General features: G+C 43.1%; 1 protein-coding gene across 5 annotated transcripts in view; it reads right to left on the bottom strand.

The window, feature by feature from the left end:
- Positions 1-17,493, bottom strand: part of DIP2B (disco interacting protein 2 homolog B) — a 217,435-nt gene that overhangs the window by 13,429 nt on the left and 186,513 nt on the right. For all 5 annotated transcript variants that reach the window (XM_061615250.1, XM_061615253.1, XM_061615249.1 and 2 more), the window contains 11 exons: positions 17,299-17,435; positions 14,845-14,925; positions 12,229-12,356; positions 10,791-10,905; positions 9,004-9,205; positions 7,523-7,632; positions 6,648-6,728; positions 4,236-4,359; positions 3,084-3,205; positions 1,614-1,725; positions 825-934 (listed from right to left, as the gene is read on the bottom strand). In XM_061615250.1, coding sequence (XP_061471234.1) covers positions 825-934; positions 1,614-1,725; positions 3,084-3,205; positions 4,236-4,359; positions 6,648-6,728; positions 7,523-7,632; positions 9,004-9,205; positions 10,791-10,905; positions 12,229-12,356; positions 14,845-14,925; positions 17,299-17,435 — 1,322 coding nt within the window. The remainder of the gene's footprint in view (positions 1-824; positions 935-1,613; positions 1,726-3,083; positions 3,206-4,235; positions 4,360-6,647; positions 6,729-7,522; positions 7,633-9,003; positions 9,206-10,790; positions 10,906-12,228; positions 12,357-14,844; positions 14,926-17,298; positions 17,436-17,493) is intronic.

Raw genomic sequence — 17,493 nt, 5'->3', positions numbered from 1 at the left:
TAAGAACCTGATAAACATATCCTTATGAGTAAACCCATGACAAGCAACATCACAAATCACAGGACTAAGTGATGTTAGTATTTAAAGCACTAGTTTAGCTGCTTCACTAAATCAGGACAGCAAAGCCCAAAACAATCCTTAGTTGTGCTGCTTTCTTCACAGGAGCATCAAGAGCTCCATGCCTACATCACATTCATTCTCACAGTCTTGTAAAACAAGCAGAAAAGGATTACTGTCTCCACCGTACCAACACACATGCAGGAAAAAATGGAGCTCACAGAATCAAACGACTTTTGTGCAGTCTCATAAAGGCAGTCTGTAAGAAACAGTGCCCTCTAGTGTCTGTGAAGCTCAGTTCTCCAGTGCCACAGTATGGTTTTGCTTTTATCCTGCTCTGCCAGGTAGCAGGTGGCAGTACAGCCACTGGCAAGCCTGGCATAAAAGGAGACCTGGCCTGTTTACGCATGCCACAGATTCCTAGGGTGGTACCCATGTTGCAGCTATCAGACATCTATGCTATTTCTAATTTTAATCAAGCCACTGAAACATGAAATTACTGAGGAATGGTGCTGAATCACATGCCAATCCAGTGTATTTGCCATCTTGCAGCTCAAGCTGTGGGAACCCCTAAGGTGCCTTCTGAATCCATAGATCCATGCACAAACCGTCAACCTTTTCACATGCGCTTTAACCTATCCAATGATTATTTGCTCAGGCAAGAAACATTCAGGCCTGTCAACAATTGAAAAATTAAAATTAATCTGGGGTTCAGGTTATAGAAGAGAGACCCAAACCCAAAACTAACTAATGAGACACTGCTGTACCTTTACTCCTGTAAGCATCCCTGTTGTGGAAACACTGAAATCCAGGTATGCCAACATTTCTGGCGTTGGTGGTTTATAGACCTGAGGTAGCCGCTTCCTGGGCAAGTCATCTGGAGCAGGTAAACATGAAAGTGATTAATTTTGTATGTTGTCCTTAAAAGTACGCCTCTCTGGGGAGTAAAGCAAGTAGGAGATGCTGGAACGCAATGGAACTATTTTCGGCAATGCAGTTACAAGGTGATCTCCTTGCTTTCCAGATAAAATACCACTAGCTCTTGTCTGCATCTTTTCCAAAAACAGTCTGCCTAAGAAAAGTGCAAGAGAAGGGCCACATCCAAATAGGAAACCAATTGGCTCAACTTTTAAAATTATGCTTGATTGGCCCATGAAGACACACAGAAACACACACGGGAGGTGTGGAACAGAAGTGATCTGATGACTCTGAAGGTAATACAATTCCATTATTCGGCATACTCGTTTTAAGTAAACAGAAGGTCACGCAATGCTTCACAAAGAAATCTTGGCTGCAATCAGCCAATAAGCAATTTTTCATCATTTGAGAACCTTGCTAAGGTAAAACCAGACTTGGGCTTTTATTTTGAAGGTGACAGAACACAACTGGGAACGTCAAATGATTTTTCTTCTCTGTGAATGTGCAACAATTTAATAGTGCTATAGGTGAGAAAATCTCTCCTCCATGACTACAGCTAGCAGGTAACTAGAACAAGTATTTCATAATTGCTTGGGAGGTCCTGGGTGTGAGCCAGATGGAACAGTAGGCTGTGTCACCTGTGTCAATGATGGTTGGCCAGGTTTTCACATCAATAGCAGTTGCTGCCTCTCTGGATCTCAGTAGCCTCATTAAGGTCTGACTTGTAAGAATACAGGCGGCTTTGCTGACCTAAAATACATTGTAAAGTGACTGCTGTTAGGAAGCAAACAAAGAATGAGAAACACAGACTATCATCAGGTAGTAAGAGATTTCGAGCTTATGAACTAAGGAGCTTGGTTATATTTGGTCACCTGAGATTCACTCCTGACGCCACCACCACAATGTATTTACGTAGTGCTTTTCGAGGGTTCAACGCACTTTGCATAGTGTGTCATGCAGACCAGGCCAAGGTAAGACAAGCATGGACTTAGTACCACTGAGCAAGCATGCAGGCTCCTGGAAAGGAGCCTGCAGCGGCATTGTTCCTCCCAGGTACTTTCTACTGCCGCACCATACCAAGGTAAGCCAAGGTTTGCTTTAGCTGTTGTCCAAAACAGGACTTGTGCTTTAGCTCTCGCCTCACTAACCACAAGCCATAGCCAAGAACAGACCTTGGTCATGGCTCACTGTTAGCGAGGAGAGAGAGCTTAACCAGGAGCCCCAGTATGCACAACATGCTAAGCTCAGCACGACACCCCAGCGAAAAGTACCAGAGAGGAGCAAGGCAGCCTCTTTGCTCCTCCCTGGGAGTCCACGTGCTTGCTCATGTGCCTCAGCACGTTGTGTGAATGAGCCCATTATCTCAGTATGCCTCAACAAAACCCTGCACAGTACCTCAATGTTATTAATCTCTTGTTAATGATGGGGTGGGGAAACAATGCTGAAACACAGCAGCTTGCCTTATGCCACCTAGATACATTCATGGCTGAAGTGAGGTTTGAATCTGGAACTCCCCAGCCCACAGGTCACTCTTAGTTTCAGGTCTTATGTTTCATGCATGTCCATCTCTGCACATTAAAGATTCTGAACTCAAATAAAAATGTAATTGTCCAGCTTTGACCTTACCCTGAGAAGCATTCAGCCCTGTTGCTACTTGGTATTACAAGGACCTTCAACCCCAGAAGCACTATTGCACTAGAATGCAATGGAATACATCATAATACATTGTAGTCTAATAGGATATATGAGAATGTAATGATTTTCTGTTCTATTTAGAGCTGAAGGACAGAGCAAACATTCCACAAGTAGTTGTGACATGATTGTAGAACACACAATGTGATCTGGAAGGAAAGTGGGCAACTGGCTGGCAAGATGCAAACTGCTCCCATTCATTTAATGTTCCGTTAATTACAAGCAGCAACAAGGTATTTCCACACTGTTTCACTGATAACAGCATCATCATCACAGAAAATAATTTTTCATGGGATTAACACATATTCTGTACCTGCTAATGTTCAAGAAACAGCTTTCTCATTACTCTGAGACAACAGGGCAAGAACAAACTGTGCATAGACGCAATAGGCTGCTCTCAGCTTTTTGCTACTCACATCTACAATCATCCGCACGGTGGGCAAAGTGGCAGTGAGATTCTGAGCGTGTGGAGGCCGGACAGTCACAGGGATGCAACCAGCATACAGGCAGCCATAAAATGCTGCAATGAGTTCGATGCCTGCAGGAATGTAGGAAAATATAGCAGAGAAGTAGCTCAACGTTCTCCACCTGACATCTATCTTTTCTGCTGCAAGCATCTTAAAGAGCCCCAGAGGGCAAAAAGCTGGAAGTGAAAGCCAAGCAGGAGAACTGGTGGCAGCAGGCCAGATAAGGCAAAGGGGAGAAATTAAGAGAAGGAAAAGAAGCTGTCATGGACACTGGGGATATGGAAAGGGTAGAACTGAGTCTAGAACAGGGATGAGGAACTCAACGGCCCTCCCAGATGTTGATGGGTTCCAACTCTCACCAGCCTCAGGCAGCAGGACCAGCATGGGAGTTGTTGTCCAGGAGCATCTGGAGGACCTCATCTCTGATTTATACTAGGAAAGTCTGCCATAAACTCCTGAGTAAATTGCCACACAAAGTAATCTAGCAGAACAGGGAGAACAAAATGCAGCAGATGTCGACTGGGCTCACCAATATGATTATTTGTCACCTTGAAAGGCAATTTTAAATCACACTGGGGAAATGCCACTTCCTGGATTCTTCTCCCCCCCCCCACCCTCTGCCTATCAGAACAACTATCTGGCAGAACCCCTGGAAAACTTTGCTGTTCAGAGGATGTGGGCATTCAGGAGAAGCCAGAAAAGAGTGGTGGCAGGGATAGGGGGAATGAAACAGAGGATTCAGGTTCATTAAAATGTCCATTGTCCAAACTATCACTGAATTTCCCAAGTGTATAAGAACAAAATCTCCCTGGGCCTAATTTCAGCAGAGAAATGAAAACAGAGGACCAGTATGACTTGGGTAGAAATGCAGACAAAAAGATACCCTAAGCCTAAGTCTTGACCAAGACTTCCTGTTTTCAGGAAAATTCAGTAAATTCAGGGAAGGCCACATACATTGTATTTGCTGTATCAAACTTCTCAGTTTTGTACATCACAATGCACTCCCTACATTCTAGTATACAGTGAAGCTTTGCAATTTAGAGATAGCCAAATGTACTGAATTCTGTGAAGCTCCCTTCAGCCACCCCAGGCATTGCTTACCTGGAGGATAGAGCAGCACCACGTTATCGCCAGCATTGAGGTGTCCCTTTTCATACAGAATCGATGCGATTCGCTCAGCTCGCTTGTGCAACTGCAGGCAGGTGGCTGTACAGACAGGGGCACCCTTGTAGAGACAGAAACAAGCATCCTCTAAACAAATGTGTGGTGCCTGAAGGGAGTGTTTTGGAAACGTACCTGAACAAACTCTGGCTGCTCTGATGAACACCATTTGCTTACTCTATCAACTCACTTAAAATGACAATGTGCAAAGAGTCTTTGGGGAATGAAGGGTTCATTATCACAGTCCTATGATCTGGCTGGGTATATTATGATTGTTCCATTCTCCAGGGATGCACAGAAACCTCCTGGTTTGTATTGCCTATTATCATTAAGCCATCTGAGTTAATATAGTGAAAGAGAGAGAGCTGGATTTGAAATGTGGCTCCACATCCTTGCTCTTCCAACAAACGAGTTGGTCAGAGGCAAGTCACTGTATCTCAGTTTTGCCTCCTTATTTCTGAGGTGGAAATGATACTGCTCTGAAATACATGCTTGCTGTCAGCATAAATAAGGACGAGAAAACTTCTCTGTGTTAAAAATACTTTATAAATTAAGGGCCCCTTCTTTTTATTGTGCATTCATTTTTATTTGTGCTCATGATGGTATAGGGCAGTTATAGGAGATCCTACTTTCAATACTATTTGTGCCTGCAAAAGTTCCAGGGTGGAAGTACTGCTTCCTTGCTAATCTGTGCATGTTCTATAGCTTCTTGCTGAAATCCTGTAATGTTTCATACTACAAATGCTCCATGTGCTGCTTTTGTTGTGCTCTACCCAAAGAATGTCCCTCCACACGGCAATAATGTGCTAACACTGGGGAAGTATCTAAGAACAACCGATAGAGTGGAATTATGTGTGAACAGTACATTATAGATCCATCACTAATGCACTATTATTGCCTCAATGACATGTTGCAGAATACACTGGGAGTGTGGGGGACATCAGTCTGGAGGGGCCCTAACACCAACACTTGGGCACAAAAATCTAGCCACTGATTTTTGTTTGGAAAATATCCTACAACAGTAGCCTTTGTGTAACTTTTTCATCCCATGTTGCTCAAATAAGTGTCATTTTTTCCTCCCAAAACAATGGAACTCTCTCTGCCGCAGGACACAGTAATGACCAACACAATTGGAGGATTAAAAGAAAGACTAGACTATCCATGTTAGATAGTTAACACTGACCATACCCCTAATTTTTCAAGGCTTTCAAGGATGGGGAACATCTTCTCGCCGGTGGGCCAGATCTTAAACTGCCCAACCTCTGGCAGGTCAAATCTGAAAAGTGGGTAGAGCTGCCCACCTGTCAATCGCCTGGTGTCTTAGTGACATCAGATGATACTGCACTCTGAAGCCGATTGTCAGGGCTTCAAAGCATAGTGTGGCACTTTCAAAGCACTCTTTGTAAACATCTCCACACTGCACATGAAGCCTCTGATTTTCAGAGGCTCAAAGAGCAGCAGGGGGGTGTTTTCAAAGGACTGTTTGGAAGCCTGTTTCCTAAAAGCCCTGCCTCAAAAAAACAGAAGTTTAAAGAGCAATGTGGGGCTGTTTGGAAAAGGGCTTAAAACAGCCCCAGACTGCTCTTTGGTTTTTGGAGGATCAAAGAGCAGGGCAGAGAAGCAGTTTTCATTGAATAGAAATGGCTTCCCCTTCCTTGAGCAAGGCACACCCCCACTTCCCATCAGGTGATGGGCAGGTAGGGGCATGCCTTCATCCAGCAAAACCCTGCCCTTGCCATCCCATCTCTGACATCAAGCTAGGGTGAGTGGGTTTCCAAAAATGACTCTGAGGCCAGATGGGGAGGCCTGGTGAGCCAAGTTTGGCCTACAGGCTGGAGGTTCTCTACCTGTACTTAAGATCCTTCTGAACATTAAACTACTGAAGGGCATAGTTGGTGCAGTGAGTGTGTGTAATACACATCCTCAAAACCAGACAGAACCTGATGCTAAAGAAGACTCTGTGCTTGTTCATCTCCTGCCATGGTCCAGTGAAGCTACTTATACGTTCCTATTACTCTGTCTACTAGATAACATAGACAATTAGTGGTCAAAACTTCCTTACCACAAGTGTAAGTAGCTATGTCACCGTTATGAATGTATACTGTGCTCCCTCCCAGAGTTTCCTACTTGCTGAAATGTGTCCACAGTTTTGTAGTTTCTCTCTCAGCAGCTTCTGTAATACTGTAACAGTCTTCTATTTTTCTGGCTAACTTCATGAGCCAAGGGAACGCACTGACCTTAATTAATATGGCACACAGCCCTTAACCCTGGACATAAACCCAATTCTGTCCCCATTCCACAGGGAGCGCAGTTACAGTATTACTAGGTTACCAGACCCCTCCCAATCTGTACCTTTGCATTGAGCAGCAGGAAAAGCATGTGCTCAGGCGTTGCTTGTGCTCTCCACTGGAGCACCTCAGACAGGAACTGATGCTGCAAAGAGAAGAAATGGTTTAGTTGCAAAGGCAATCTCGTGACAAGCAGGGCCCAAGCAAAGAGGAAGGTGGTCCCCAACAGATCAGCCCAGGCTTCTTTGAGGCATGGCACCCATGTATTGGGATTGGGGAGGCACAGCAAGGGTGCTGTAGGTGCACAGTAGGAGATCCCAGATGGGCTACATGAGCAAAAGCTGTGGGGCCAAACTAGGTGGGACTACCCGAGGTCCACATTTATTAACTATCTGGCAAGAATCCAGAGGAAATGACAGCCTGTAGGAAGTCGTATTTAAGCACCTAACGAAGCCATAAGGATCTGGGACAATGTGTGGCTGCCTTTTGTTCAGTAGCAATCTCCAGCAGAAAAGGCAAACAGCAAGCAAATGGAGTTTAGAGGATGACTTAGTGGAAATTCTAAAGCTGCTATGATCCTTACCCTCTTCCCAAGATGATGTAGATCTCTGTTTCCCCTCTCAGTGATAGCACATACTCTGCAGGAGGATACAGTCCCTGCTTAGATTAAGCCAGTAACCACTTGGCCAGGCAAAGCAGCAATTGCCTCTGGGCAAAATGCAGAATAGTACACAGCTCTCTTGACTCTTAAGATTTAAAGGGCAGAAGAAAAGCATGTACATGCAAATCACCACCATGATGCTGTTTTCAATCTTAGGGCTCTAGTATGGAAATATTACTGTACTCCTATTGTGGCAGCGCCAAGAGAGCAATTGTGCATGGGATCACTGGGACTTCAATGCAGGTAGCAAGTATTGATGATGTGCAACAGAAACTCACTTTTCTCACCAAGTCATTCTCTTCTATCTGCCCAAGGTCTCTCCCAGAGGCCTGTGCAATGCGCTTCCCTGCAACCAGGTTTCCCACCATCACAGAGGCAGGGCCGACACCTGTTGGTAGACATCAGCAGCAAACATTTTGTAAAGGAGGGCAAAATCACACAATTAAGTACAAACAGCTGTTTGGGAAGAAGGGAAATGGTCTGAGCACCCCCTTTTGAGAGAGGATTCCAACAGTAAGCTGTAAGTATTCCTGGGTCCAAAACAAAGAGACTTATAGAAAGGACAAGCCGAAGTGGTAGAGACAGATGATGAGAGTATGGTAAGAGTATGCAGGCCTTTTGAGAAGGAAGACTGAATGGCTAAATGGAGAACTTTCAGGGATAATTTCTGAGCAAGATTTGTGAAAGCCAATATGCATAGCAGAAGAGGTCAGGGGAACCGGATCCAAAAAACTTTTGGAGAGGGTGGAAGCTAACAGGCAGGACTGCGCAGATGACATTGTGTACCAAGCAAATGCAAGAGAAGCCTGCCAATTTGAAAAACAGAGCATCTTCAGAAGACTAAAGTGTTTATTGATAAATAAAAGATAGCCAAATTACAGTGGCCAAGTACTAAGCTGGTTTTTAGTTACTCTGAAATGAAAACCATTTTTTCCCATGAAATATCTTCCATTGTATAGACATTTTTTATTCTATTGCATTCCTGTGTTTAACCCAAATAAAGTTCCATCAGATAATTTCTTGGAAAAAAATTATAAGGCCTTGCCTGAAGAATAATATCAGTCAAGTCAATCTTTATTTTCAGTCAACCGACCACAATTACAAACATAGTATTAAGTATTAAAAATAAGACTACTTGGTAACAGAAGCTATGGCAGACAGCAAAGCAGTTCAGTGGAATTAATTGCCATTCACAATCTTACAGGGTCTGGTCAAAATGGCCAAGTTCAAAAATTTGGCCACTTGTACAGTGGTTGCCTTATCAGAACCCTCAAGTAGAACAGTCAGAGAAACTCAGAAGGGCGGCCTGGGAAAGACTGCATAATAGGGTATATTAGATCTTTTCTGGCCCCTTCATAATATCTACAATTGAACAAAACATGTAAAATAGACTCCACTTCACCGCTATCACAAGGATAGCATCTATTGTTACTTGGAGTTTTATCGTATCTACCCTCCAGAAGTTTAGAAGGTAAGATATTAAATCGAGCCAGAGAGAATGCCCTCCTATACTTGGGGACGGATAACCAGCTTAAATAGGGCATCCCAATAATATCAGTGAAAGAATTTCCACCAATTCCAAGAATAAGCTTTTAATTAACTTAGGATGCAGTCCTAAACAGTTTCCTGGGAGTAAGCGGGATTTCCTGGGATTTCCCATTGAAATCAGTGAGGCTTACTTCTGAGTAAATATGTATAGGTTTGTGCTGTTAGGGGGGCTATTTTTTTTTTAGGGTTCCGAGTTGTTTCGCACAATTACCTGGTTGTTTTTGCCTGGGTTTTGGAAGATTAGTTACACATGTGTGCGGGCACATGAGAATGTTACATGGGTGCAGTGAACCCTCTAGGAAGTGTTGTTTGGTCTGAGATATATGGATCCCCCCCAGAGGAGTTTTTGGCAAAGTATTGGCTGGAACAAGAGCGAGGCAATATACTCCCACTTGGTGAATGCTGTCGATCGCCTAAGAATAAGAAAACACAGGATGACATTCCAACACAGCCTAATTATGAACAGTTTCATTTCAATGAAAGCTACAATGTAAATATATCACAAGCTGAATGTCACCACTACCTTGCAAGTAACATAGTGGGCTAATGAACAATTTGCCGACAAGCAGGCCAGAAATCAATAAGGAAACAGTCTCACAGTAAGTATTCCACACTCCCATGCTTAGTGCACAAAGGGAAGCATGGGAAGCAGCAATATTGGAAGGGAGAGGGAGGGAGGGAGAGGGAGGGAGGGAGAGGGGGAGAGGGAGGGAGAGGGAGGATACAATAAAGGGTGGGACAAGTATGCCCACATTATGTTTTCCCCCTGGACGAAGATGTGAGAAATCAGGCAGAGGGCAGATTTATGCATCCTATGTGCATGGGGACCATATGATCTTTAACTCAGGCTGTGGTCTAAAGGCACATAAGGTCAGCTCCTTGCTGAACCTAAGCAGGGTCAGGTCTGGTCAGTGCCTGGATGGGAGACTACCTGGGAACCATATGTAAGCCGCCTTGGGTTTCATGAAAAAAGAAAGGCGGGGTATAAATGTAATAAATAATAATGACTCCTGGGTGCACTGAAAGAGGTTTCTCCCTTTCAATAAAAACACACACCTTCATGTTGCATTGTCCTTATTTCTGAAGCTGTTACTTTCAAATGTGACAATTTTAAAAAATAACCCTGGGAGAAGCCTGGTGTAGACAAGAGAAACAAAATCTATGAGATTTTTAGGTTTGTTTTTTGCATCACTCTTTGTTTTTGAATCATGCATATTTTTGCCATAACATTGTTTAAAAGATCTCTCTGCAACACACAAGGATTAAGACTGCAATCCTACATTTACTTGGGAATAAGCTCTATTAAACAATGAGATCTACTTTTGGAGAAATATACATATGATTGCTTTTTTAAAATGAGGAAAGCTTGATTTTAACAGCAGTGATGGATTACTAGTTCCATGGGCTTGATTTGGCCTGTCCGCACTACCAAATTTTAAAATGCTTTACAGTAAAATGCTTGCCTGAGGGTTTCAGTCTCAAAGAAAAAAAAATCAAGCAGTAAAACACGCAGGGAGTCTACATGCCGCCCTGGGCTCCTGCTGGGAGGAAAGGCGGGATATAAATAAAATAATAAATAAATAAATATAAAATTTTAACATTGTATTTAAGTTTCTGATTTTGTATGCAACAGGATGTCATATGTAAACTTACATGTTTGTATGTAATTTCTGTGTGCACCCAAGAGGATGTGAAGCCCTTCTTGCTGAGTGGTGCTCAATGTACTATAGGGACTGACCACCTGAGAAAGGACTCATTTGTGCATCAATATATACAATTTTCCTCTTTGAATCATTGTCTGGGTGGTACAGTGGCCCTTGAGAATACAGAAATTGGCCACCTCTGCCAATTGCATCGCACTTTGTGATCTAGAAACTACAGCCATAGACAAGGCTCCCCAGTGTGTTTGACAAAACACAGGCCATCACTGGCTGCTCCTGTTTCTAAAGGGCTAACAATCCCCTTCAAGAGAGAGGAACCAGTTCAGGCTGTTCTGACCTGCAGCACACGGCTCATCCACTGGAAACTGTCCTCTTCAGAAGCATCTGGCCGCTGTTCAGCCACCACCACAATCCTCTCATCATAGAACACAGTCACAGAGAATACTGCAATCCTAAAAAGGAACAGAAGATGTGCCGTAGTGTGGGTTTTCCCCTGGTGCAACCACATCAGGAAATGAAACTGCAGAACCTGTGATGCCTAAACACAGCAGGCTGGAAGAGTGCACAGAAACTGAAAGAGCTCAGAAAGCCTGGCCACAAAGGCCGTTTTCAGGGTCATCACTAATTACATCCTCCAGACAAACTCTCTTCACATACCTTACAGCTCTCCCTTCCCTCCCTACTCTCTCCCCTGTGCAACGACCTAAATCTGGAATATCTGCAAAATTTATGGTAGATACTGTTTTTCAAACATATGGCAGTCTACAATACTGGTTACCATGGAATATGGGCAAAGATAACAATTTAAACAAGAAACAAAGACATTTCAGAGATCTCACTGGCCAAGCAAAGAACAGCACAGCAGACACATAGGTAGGAGTTAAGAAAGGAATAGTGAGGAGAGGGTAAAGTGAAATTAGGCAGTACAATAAAGAAGCGGTTTAAATGATGGTCCAGGAAAGGTTATAAAGAAAATATGCGTTAAGGAGGAAAGCAGGACTGCTTCATACATTGCAGTTTTAGGTGTACACGTGAGTGAGACTGAGATAAACAGATGGTTGGAAACACATGCACTATACAAGTACATTCACCAGCGAACCAGGATGTGTTGCAGCTCCTGATCAAATGAACACTCAAGAGACAAAGTTGACTTTATTTCAATATTGTGTGCTCTCAGTGGTCCTTAAAGCAGAAAAAGAACTGGGTTGGAAGCGGTAGTGGAGGGGGCTATACCCAGCATCATAGCAGAAGGCATAAAACACAGGGAAACGAACCAAAAGTAAACATCTCAAGGACTTTCATCACATCTTCTGCCACCATCCCCTGTCCTTACAAAACAAAAGTCATATTGCCTAACAAGGGAATGAAAACATTCATAGCAAGAAGGCTCTCTACTTGCCTAGTTCTCCAGCTGCATGCCACTGGAAGGAAAATGGTGGCCATCCCTTGTGGCAGGAATATTTTGGTGCAGAATTCATCAGGACCTGTCTATCTGCACAGGTCTCTGTACAAAATATAACTTTTAATGCCACCAGATAGTTAAACAAAGAGGTGCCATCTCCTCTACCTTCAAAATGGCCAACTCTGCCGCTATTGAAAAATAATTGATTTCAGAAAAAAACCAAAACCTTGATGTTCTCCTGTTTCTTTTGAGCCAAATCCAGGATATGAACCCATGTGCGAAAGAGCTGAGTAATGACAACTGAGCACCCATAATCCCCAGTTAGCAGAATAATACCATCAATTCATTATCCTTTATGGAGACACAGACTTACCTTCCTCTGTAAACTGTCTTTATAGATTCAACTGCCAGCCCAGTGGCCACAATGTCATCAGCATTATGTCTGCGTCCACTAACAATGAGCATCCCATCTATTTTTCCAACAACAAACACCAAGCTACCCTGTCAGGCAAAAAGAACAACAGGAAACACAGTCATTCTCCCCAACCACTGCTTCCCCTTCACTTTTTGTTAATTCTTTCTTTCATGTATTTAAACCACCATGCCCATTGGGTAGCTTATATGCATCCTATATCAAATGCAATGCTTTTAAGAGACCACAAAAGAAAATTATGTCCATTTAAACTGGACCTTTTATATGCTACAGGCCACAGAAATCCACCCAACCTGGAATACAAGCGAAGCCAAAATATATTTCCTCCTCAACCTTTTAATTAATGACTTTTTAAAAACACTGTAAAATATAGGGATTTTATGATGGATAGTAAAAGAAAGCTAATTTGGATTCTGAATTATCCCTAAAGAGTGGAGTGTGAATCAGACCATAGGAGGGAAGGAACTGTAGCATCTAACCCACTGATTCTCAAAGTATGTGCCAGGACACACTAATATGCCATACAAGTGTGTAAATTAAGCCAACCTATCAAGTGGATTCATTCTCTATGCTCACTGGAAGAGGGAGACCCCATGCAGCATTCTTCTCCCCTCTGTCTGCTCATAAGAACATAAGAACGTAAGAAGAGCCTGCTGGATCAGGCCAGTGGCCCATCTAGTCCAGCATCCTGTTCTCACAGTGGCCAACCAGGTGCCTGGGGGAAGCCCGCAAGCAGGACCTGAGTGCAAGAACCTGAGGCTTCCAGCGACTGTTTTTCAGAAGCATACTGCCTCTGACTAGGGTGGCACAGCACAGCCATCACGGCTAGTAGCCATTGATAGCCCTGTCCTCCATGAATTTGTTTAATCTTCTTTTAAAGCCATCCAAGCTGGTGGCCATTACTGCATCTTGTGGGAGCAAATTCCATAGTTTAACTATGCGCTGAGTAAAGAAGTACTTCCTTTTGTCTGTCCTGAATCTTCCAACATTCAGCTTCTTTGAATGTCCACGAGTTCTAGTATTATGAGAGAGGGAGAAGAACTTTCCTCTATCCACTTTCTCAATGCCATGCATAATTTTATACACTTCTATCATGCCTCCTCTGACCCGCCTTTTCTCTAAACTAAAAAGCCCCAAATGCTGCAACCTTTCCTCGTAAGGGAGTCGCTCCATCCCCTTGATCATTCTGGTTGCCCTCTTCTGAACCTTTTCCAACTCTATAATATCCTTTTTGAGATGAGGCGACCAGAACTGTACACAGTATTCCAAATGCGGCCGCACCATAGATTTATACAACGGCATTATGATATCGGCTGTTTTATTTTCAATACCTTTCCTAATTATCCCTAGCATGGAATTTGCCTTTTTCACAGCTGCCGCACACTGGGTCGACATTTTCATCGTGCTATCCGCTACAACCCCGAGGTATCTCTCCTGGTCGGTCACCGCCAGTTCAGACCCCATGAGCGTATATGTGAAATTAAGATTTTTTGCTCCAATATGCATAATTTTACACTTGTTTATATTGAATTGCATTTGCCATTTCCCGCCCATCCACTCAGTTTGGAGGGGTCTTTTTGGAGCTCTTCGCAATCCCTTTTTGTTTTAACAACCCTGAACAATTTAGTGTCATCAGCAAACTTGGCCACTTCACTGCTCACTCCTAATTCTAGGTCATTAATGAACAAGTTGAAAAGTACAGGTCCCAATACCGATCCTTGAGGGACTCCACTTTCTACAGTCCTCCATTGGGAGAACTGTCCGTTTATTCCTACTCTCTGCTTCTTAACCAATTCCTTATCCACAAGAGGACCTCTCCTCTTATTCCATGACTGCTAAGCTTCCTCAGAAGTCTTTGGTGAGGTACCTTGTCAAACACTTTTTGAAAGTCTTAAGTACACTATGTCCACTGGATCACCTCTATCTATATGCTTGTTGACACACTCAAAGAATTCTAATAGGTTACTGAGACAGGACTTTCCCTTGCAGAAGACATACATGGGCAATGAAGGAGTAAAGCTGCATTGAGATTCCCAACTGGAGTAATCCTAGAAGCAGGCTTATCCAGAAGCAATACCATTGCCTAGAAACTGCAGCTCTATCCCTAAACTCTAGGCAAAGAGGAGGGCAGGATGCCACGAAGCAATATTAATGGGACTATTGCATGGCTGCAAGGACAATGCCTATCTGTTGATAGTTCTGAAAATTAATTGACAACATATATATGCTCTGTGTGCGTGCCCGTGTGTGCACAGTGATGATTAATGTAAGAGTGAAGCGTGTCTCCAGTTTTAAAAAACAAGGGGAAGACTCTGTATCCCAAGCATCAAGTTGTGAAACACAGATCTAACAAATTTAGCTATGGGATTAATGCTTATCTCTTCCAAAATAAGTTGCAATTTTATATAACATATATTTATCAGAAAAAAATTGGATCACAGCGGAATTCAGAAGCATTTGGCTTTTGTTTTAAATACATTTTTGTGCACAGCCTTTGGAACTTGCGTACACCCAGTCCCAGTGAAATAACATGCAATGAAAGGGAGGTGAACATACAGGTCCAACAAAACCCAGCAAGCCAGAGCGCACAAATGGTACGTCACCCACAGGTGAGCCAGCTGAATTCAGAGGGATAACCTGAAAGAAGCAAAGGAAGACCATCAGTGGTGAAAAGAAGCAATGCAGTTCTACACAGAAAGATATGCAGCATATCCCCGGGCTTGGCAGCCATTTCATCTCATCCAGGACCCGTTTGTCTAGGACTAGCGCCCGGGTGGTAGCGGTGGGGCGGGATGAGGACTTGACCCGGGTGGTTGTGGTTGGGGGCTGGTTGGTGTCAGTGCACAAGATGACTGGAAAAGGTGTTGCATTGGGGCGACTGGAGTGTGACCATGCGCGCCACCCTCTGGATGGAGAAATCCAGACATCTCATCACAGAAGTCCAGGGAGCAGACAGTTTTTGGACCCCATTTTCTCCGATCACATTAGCACTGTCAATGGGTGCTAAATCCCCATCACCTGCCTGGTTTATCAGAGCTCAGAGTATCAGCTGCAAATACATTCTTCCTGAGGCTCATGCAAGGAATTCCAGTGTTTGAATCTTTTGCACTTGGGTCCCTTGTGGCACCTCCTCTGGCTTTTATATGGTGTTTATGTATACGGATATTGTTCATGTATTTTGCTTTGTAAATTAATTTGATTTTTTTATTGTACCTTGTTTATTCTAATGTAAACCGCTTGAGATCTTTCAGATAGTAAGCGGTCTATAAATGGAAATATAAATAAATAAATAAATAAAATCCCCACTGCAATACAGCAAGAGCCCTTTTCAGATGCAAGTAGCCCTGGGGGGAAAAATCAGTCCTTCCCCTGGAACATACTTTGCTTACATAACCCTAGCACTGACATTAATTGGAACTGAGTGCAAACCCTGAAAACACAAAACAAGGAACACTGATTGTTACTGACAGGTGCAAGACAGTTTTACTTGTACATTTAACAAGATTGGAAACCACGGCATGATCTGCTGCTGTGATTCTCAGAAGAAGCTTGTTGCTTCTCTGCAGTGCAGAATTATTATGACAGTGATGTGAGTGTCAACCTTTTCGCCCCTTAGTTACCTTAATTTATTCTGAGCACAAAAATTTGCATTCACAAGTTTTCAGAGGAAATTGGCAAGGTTTTACTTGGCAGAAGGGAATGGAGTGAATAAAGGACAGTAGGGTCAGCATAGTAGGCAGTAAGGAACACTGTCCACAGAATAGGGACCTCCTCTGTATATGAAACAACACAGCGTGCATGTGTGCAAGTTGTGCTGGAAAATAAAATCACACACCCTGATTAACACAACTAAAGCTCCACTCTGGTTCCTATCTCTTAATTACTAATAAAACCTCAAATTTGTCAGCCACCATAAGAACCAGAAACCTGCTGTTCTTAAAAAGCAAGGGTTCAGATTCACATAACACGGGAGTACACAGTAAGTTAGTAGTTTTCACATGGCAGAGAAAACACAAAGGCAAAGGCCTGTGCACATCCGTTACACATAGGGGAGTCTGAGGTTAAGATGTGTACAGAGCAAGGAAAACAATTTTACACTGTCTCCAATGTATAACCTTTTGAGTTCAAAAGCAATTTGAGCAATTGCAGTCTGGATCTGTACAAAGGCTAAAGCTCACCGCTCTAAGAGGAATCATTAATTCTGCTCATTTGTGACATCTGTCATCTACTTCACGTTCATACTACCCGAAAAATATGTTTACTGGGCAGTATTCAACTCACTTATCCCACCAGTGCAAGGATTTCCGCTTGTGCAACAGGACTCTTCCCCCTGTGCTCTTCCCAAATCTGCTCCACAGGGTTGAGGAAACCCCAAGAACAGATTTAGGGGATGCATGGGGAGGAGAGGGAGAAATTTCTGTTGTGAAAACGGAAATGCTGTGCTGATAGGACATTTATTTAATGCTAAGTTGGATACAACCCTTAGTCTTTCAGTGGCTAATTGCAGATGAGTCAAAATTTTGGTAAAGATGCTCTCACATATTGCTAAATGTGCAACTTGCAAGTTCCCTTTGCCTCCCCCCTGTCATTGTTCACGCAGTACTTAATTAAGCTAGTGTAGTCAGCTGTTAAGGGCATCATCTTATGTCAGAAGGTCCTCAACTGAAGTCTCAGCTCAACCATGAGCTCATAGGTGGCTTTAGGAAACCACACTCACACCAAAACACCACCACTCTCTCTGAAAAACTGCAATATGGGGATAATACTGACCTACCCCACAGAGTTGCTGTAAGGATTACAAAGAATATATGCAGAGAAGAGATCTGACATTCAAAAGCACAATATGAATGCTTATTATAATAATTATTATAAAAATTAAAACAGGAAAAGGTTCCTTTTCCTTTCCTGTCCATCATCTCAAAATGATGTGAAAAGCCCACAAGTGAACCCTCTGTTAACTTAATAAAATAGGACATGGTCTATTTGAATATGGAATGTAGAACTGCGTACCTCAAATGTGTTTTTAGTTACTCCAGTTAGCCCATAATACATCATCCCTCCAGTTCTGGAGCTAACACAGATTTCACCAATCTCATCTGTCTTGCAGAGTTGAGGAGGACCATCAGGCTTCACAATGCACATCATTCCTAGAACAAATCACATGCCATTACGGAACTTCCCACCCACTCTAGGGATCAACTCCTT

This window comes from Rhineura floridana, chromosome 3 (genome assembly GCF_030035675.1).
Source record: "Rhineura floridana isolate rRhiFlo1 chromosome 3, rRhiFlo1.hap2, whole genome shotgun sequence".
Lineage (NCBI taxonomy): Eukaryota > Metazoa > Chordata > Lepidosauria > Squamata > Rhineuridae > Rhineura > Rhineura floridana.
This window is presented reverse-complemented; position numbering and strand designations above follow the sequence as displayed.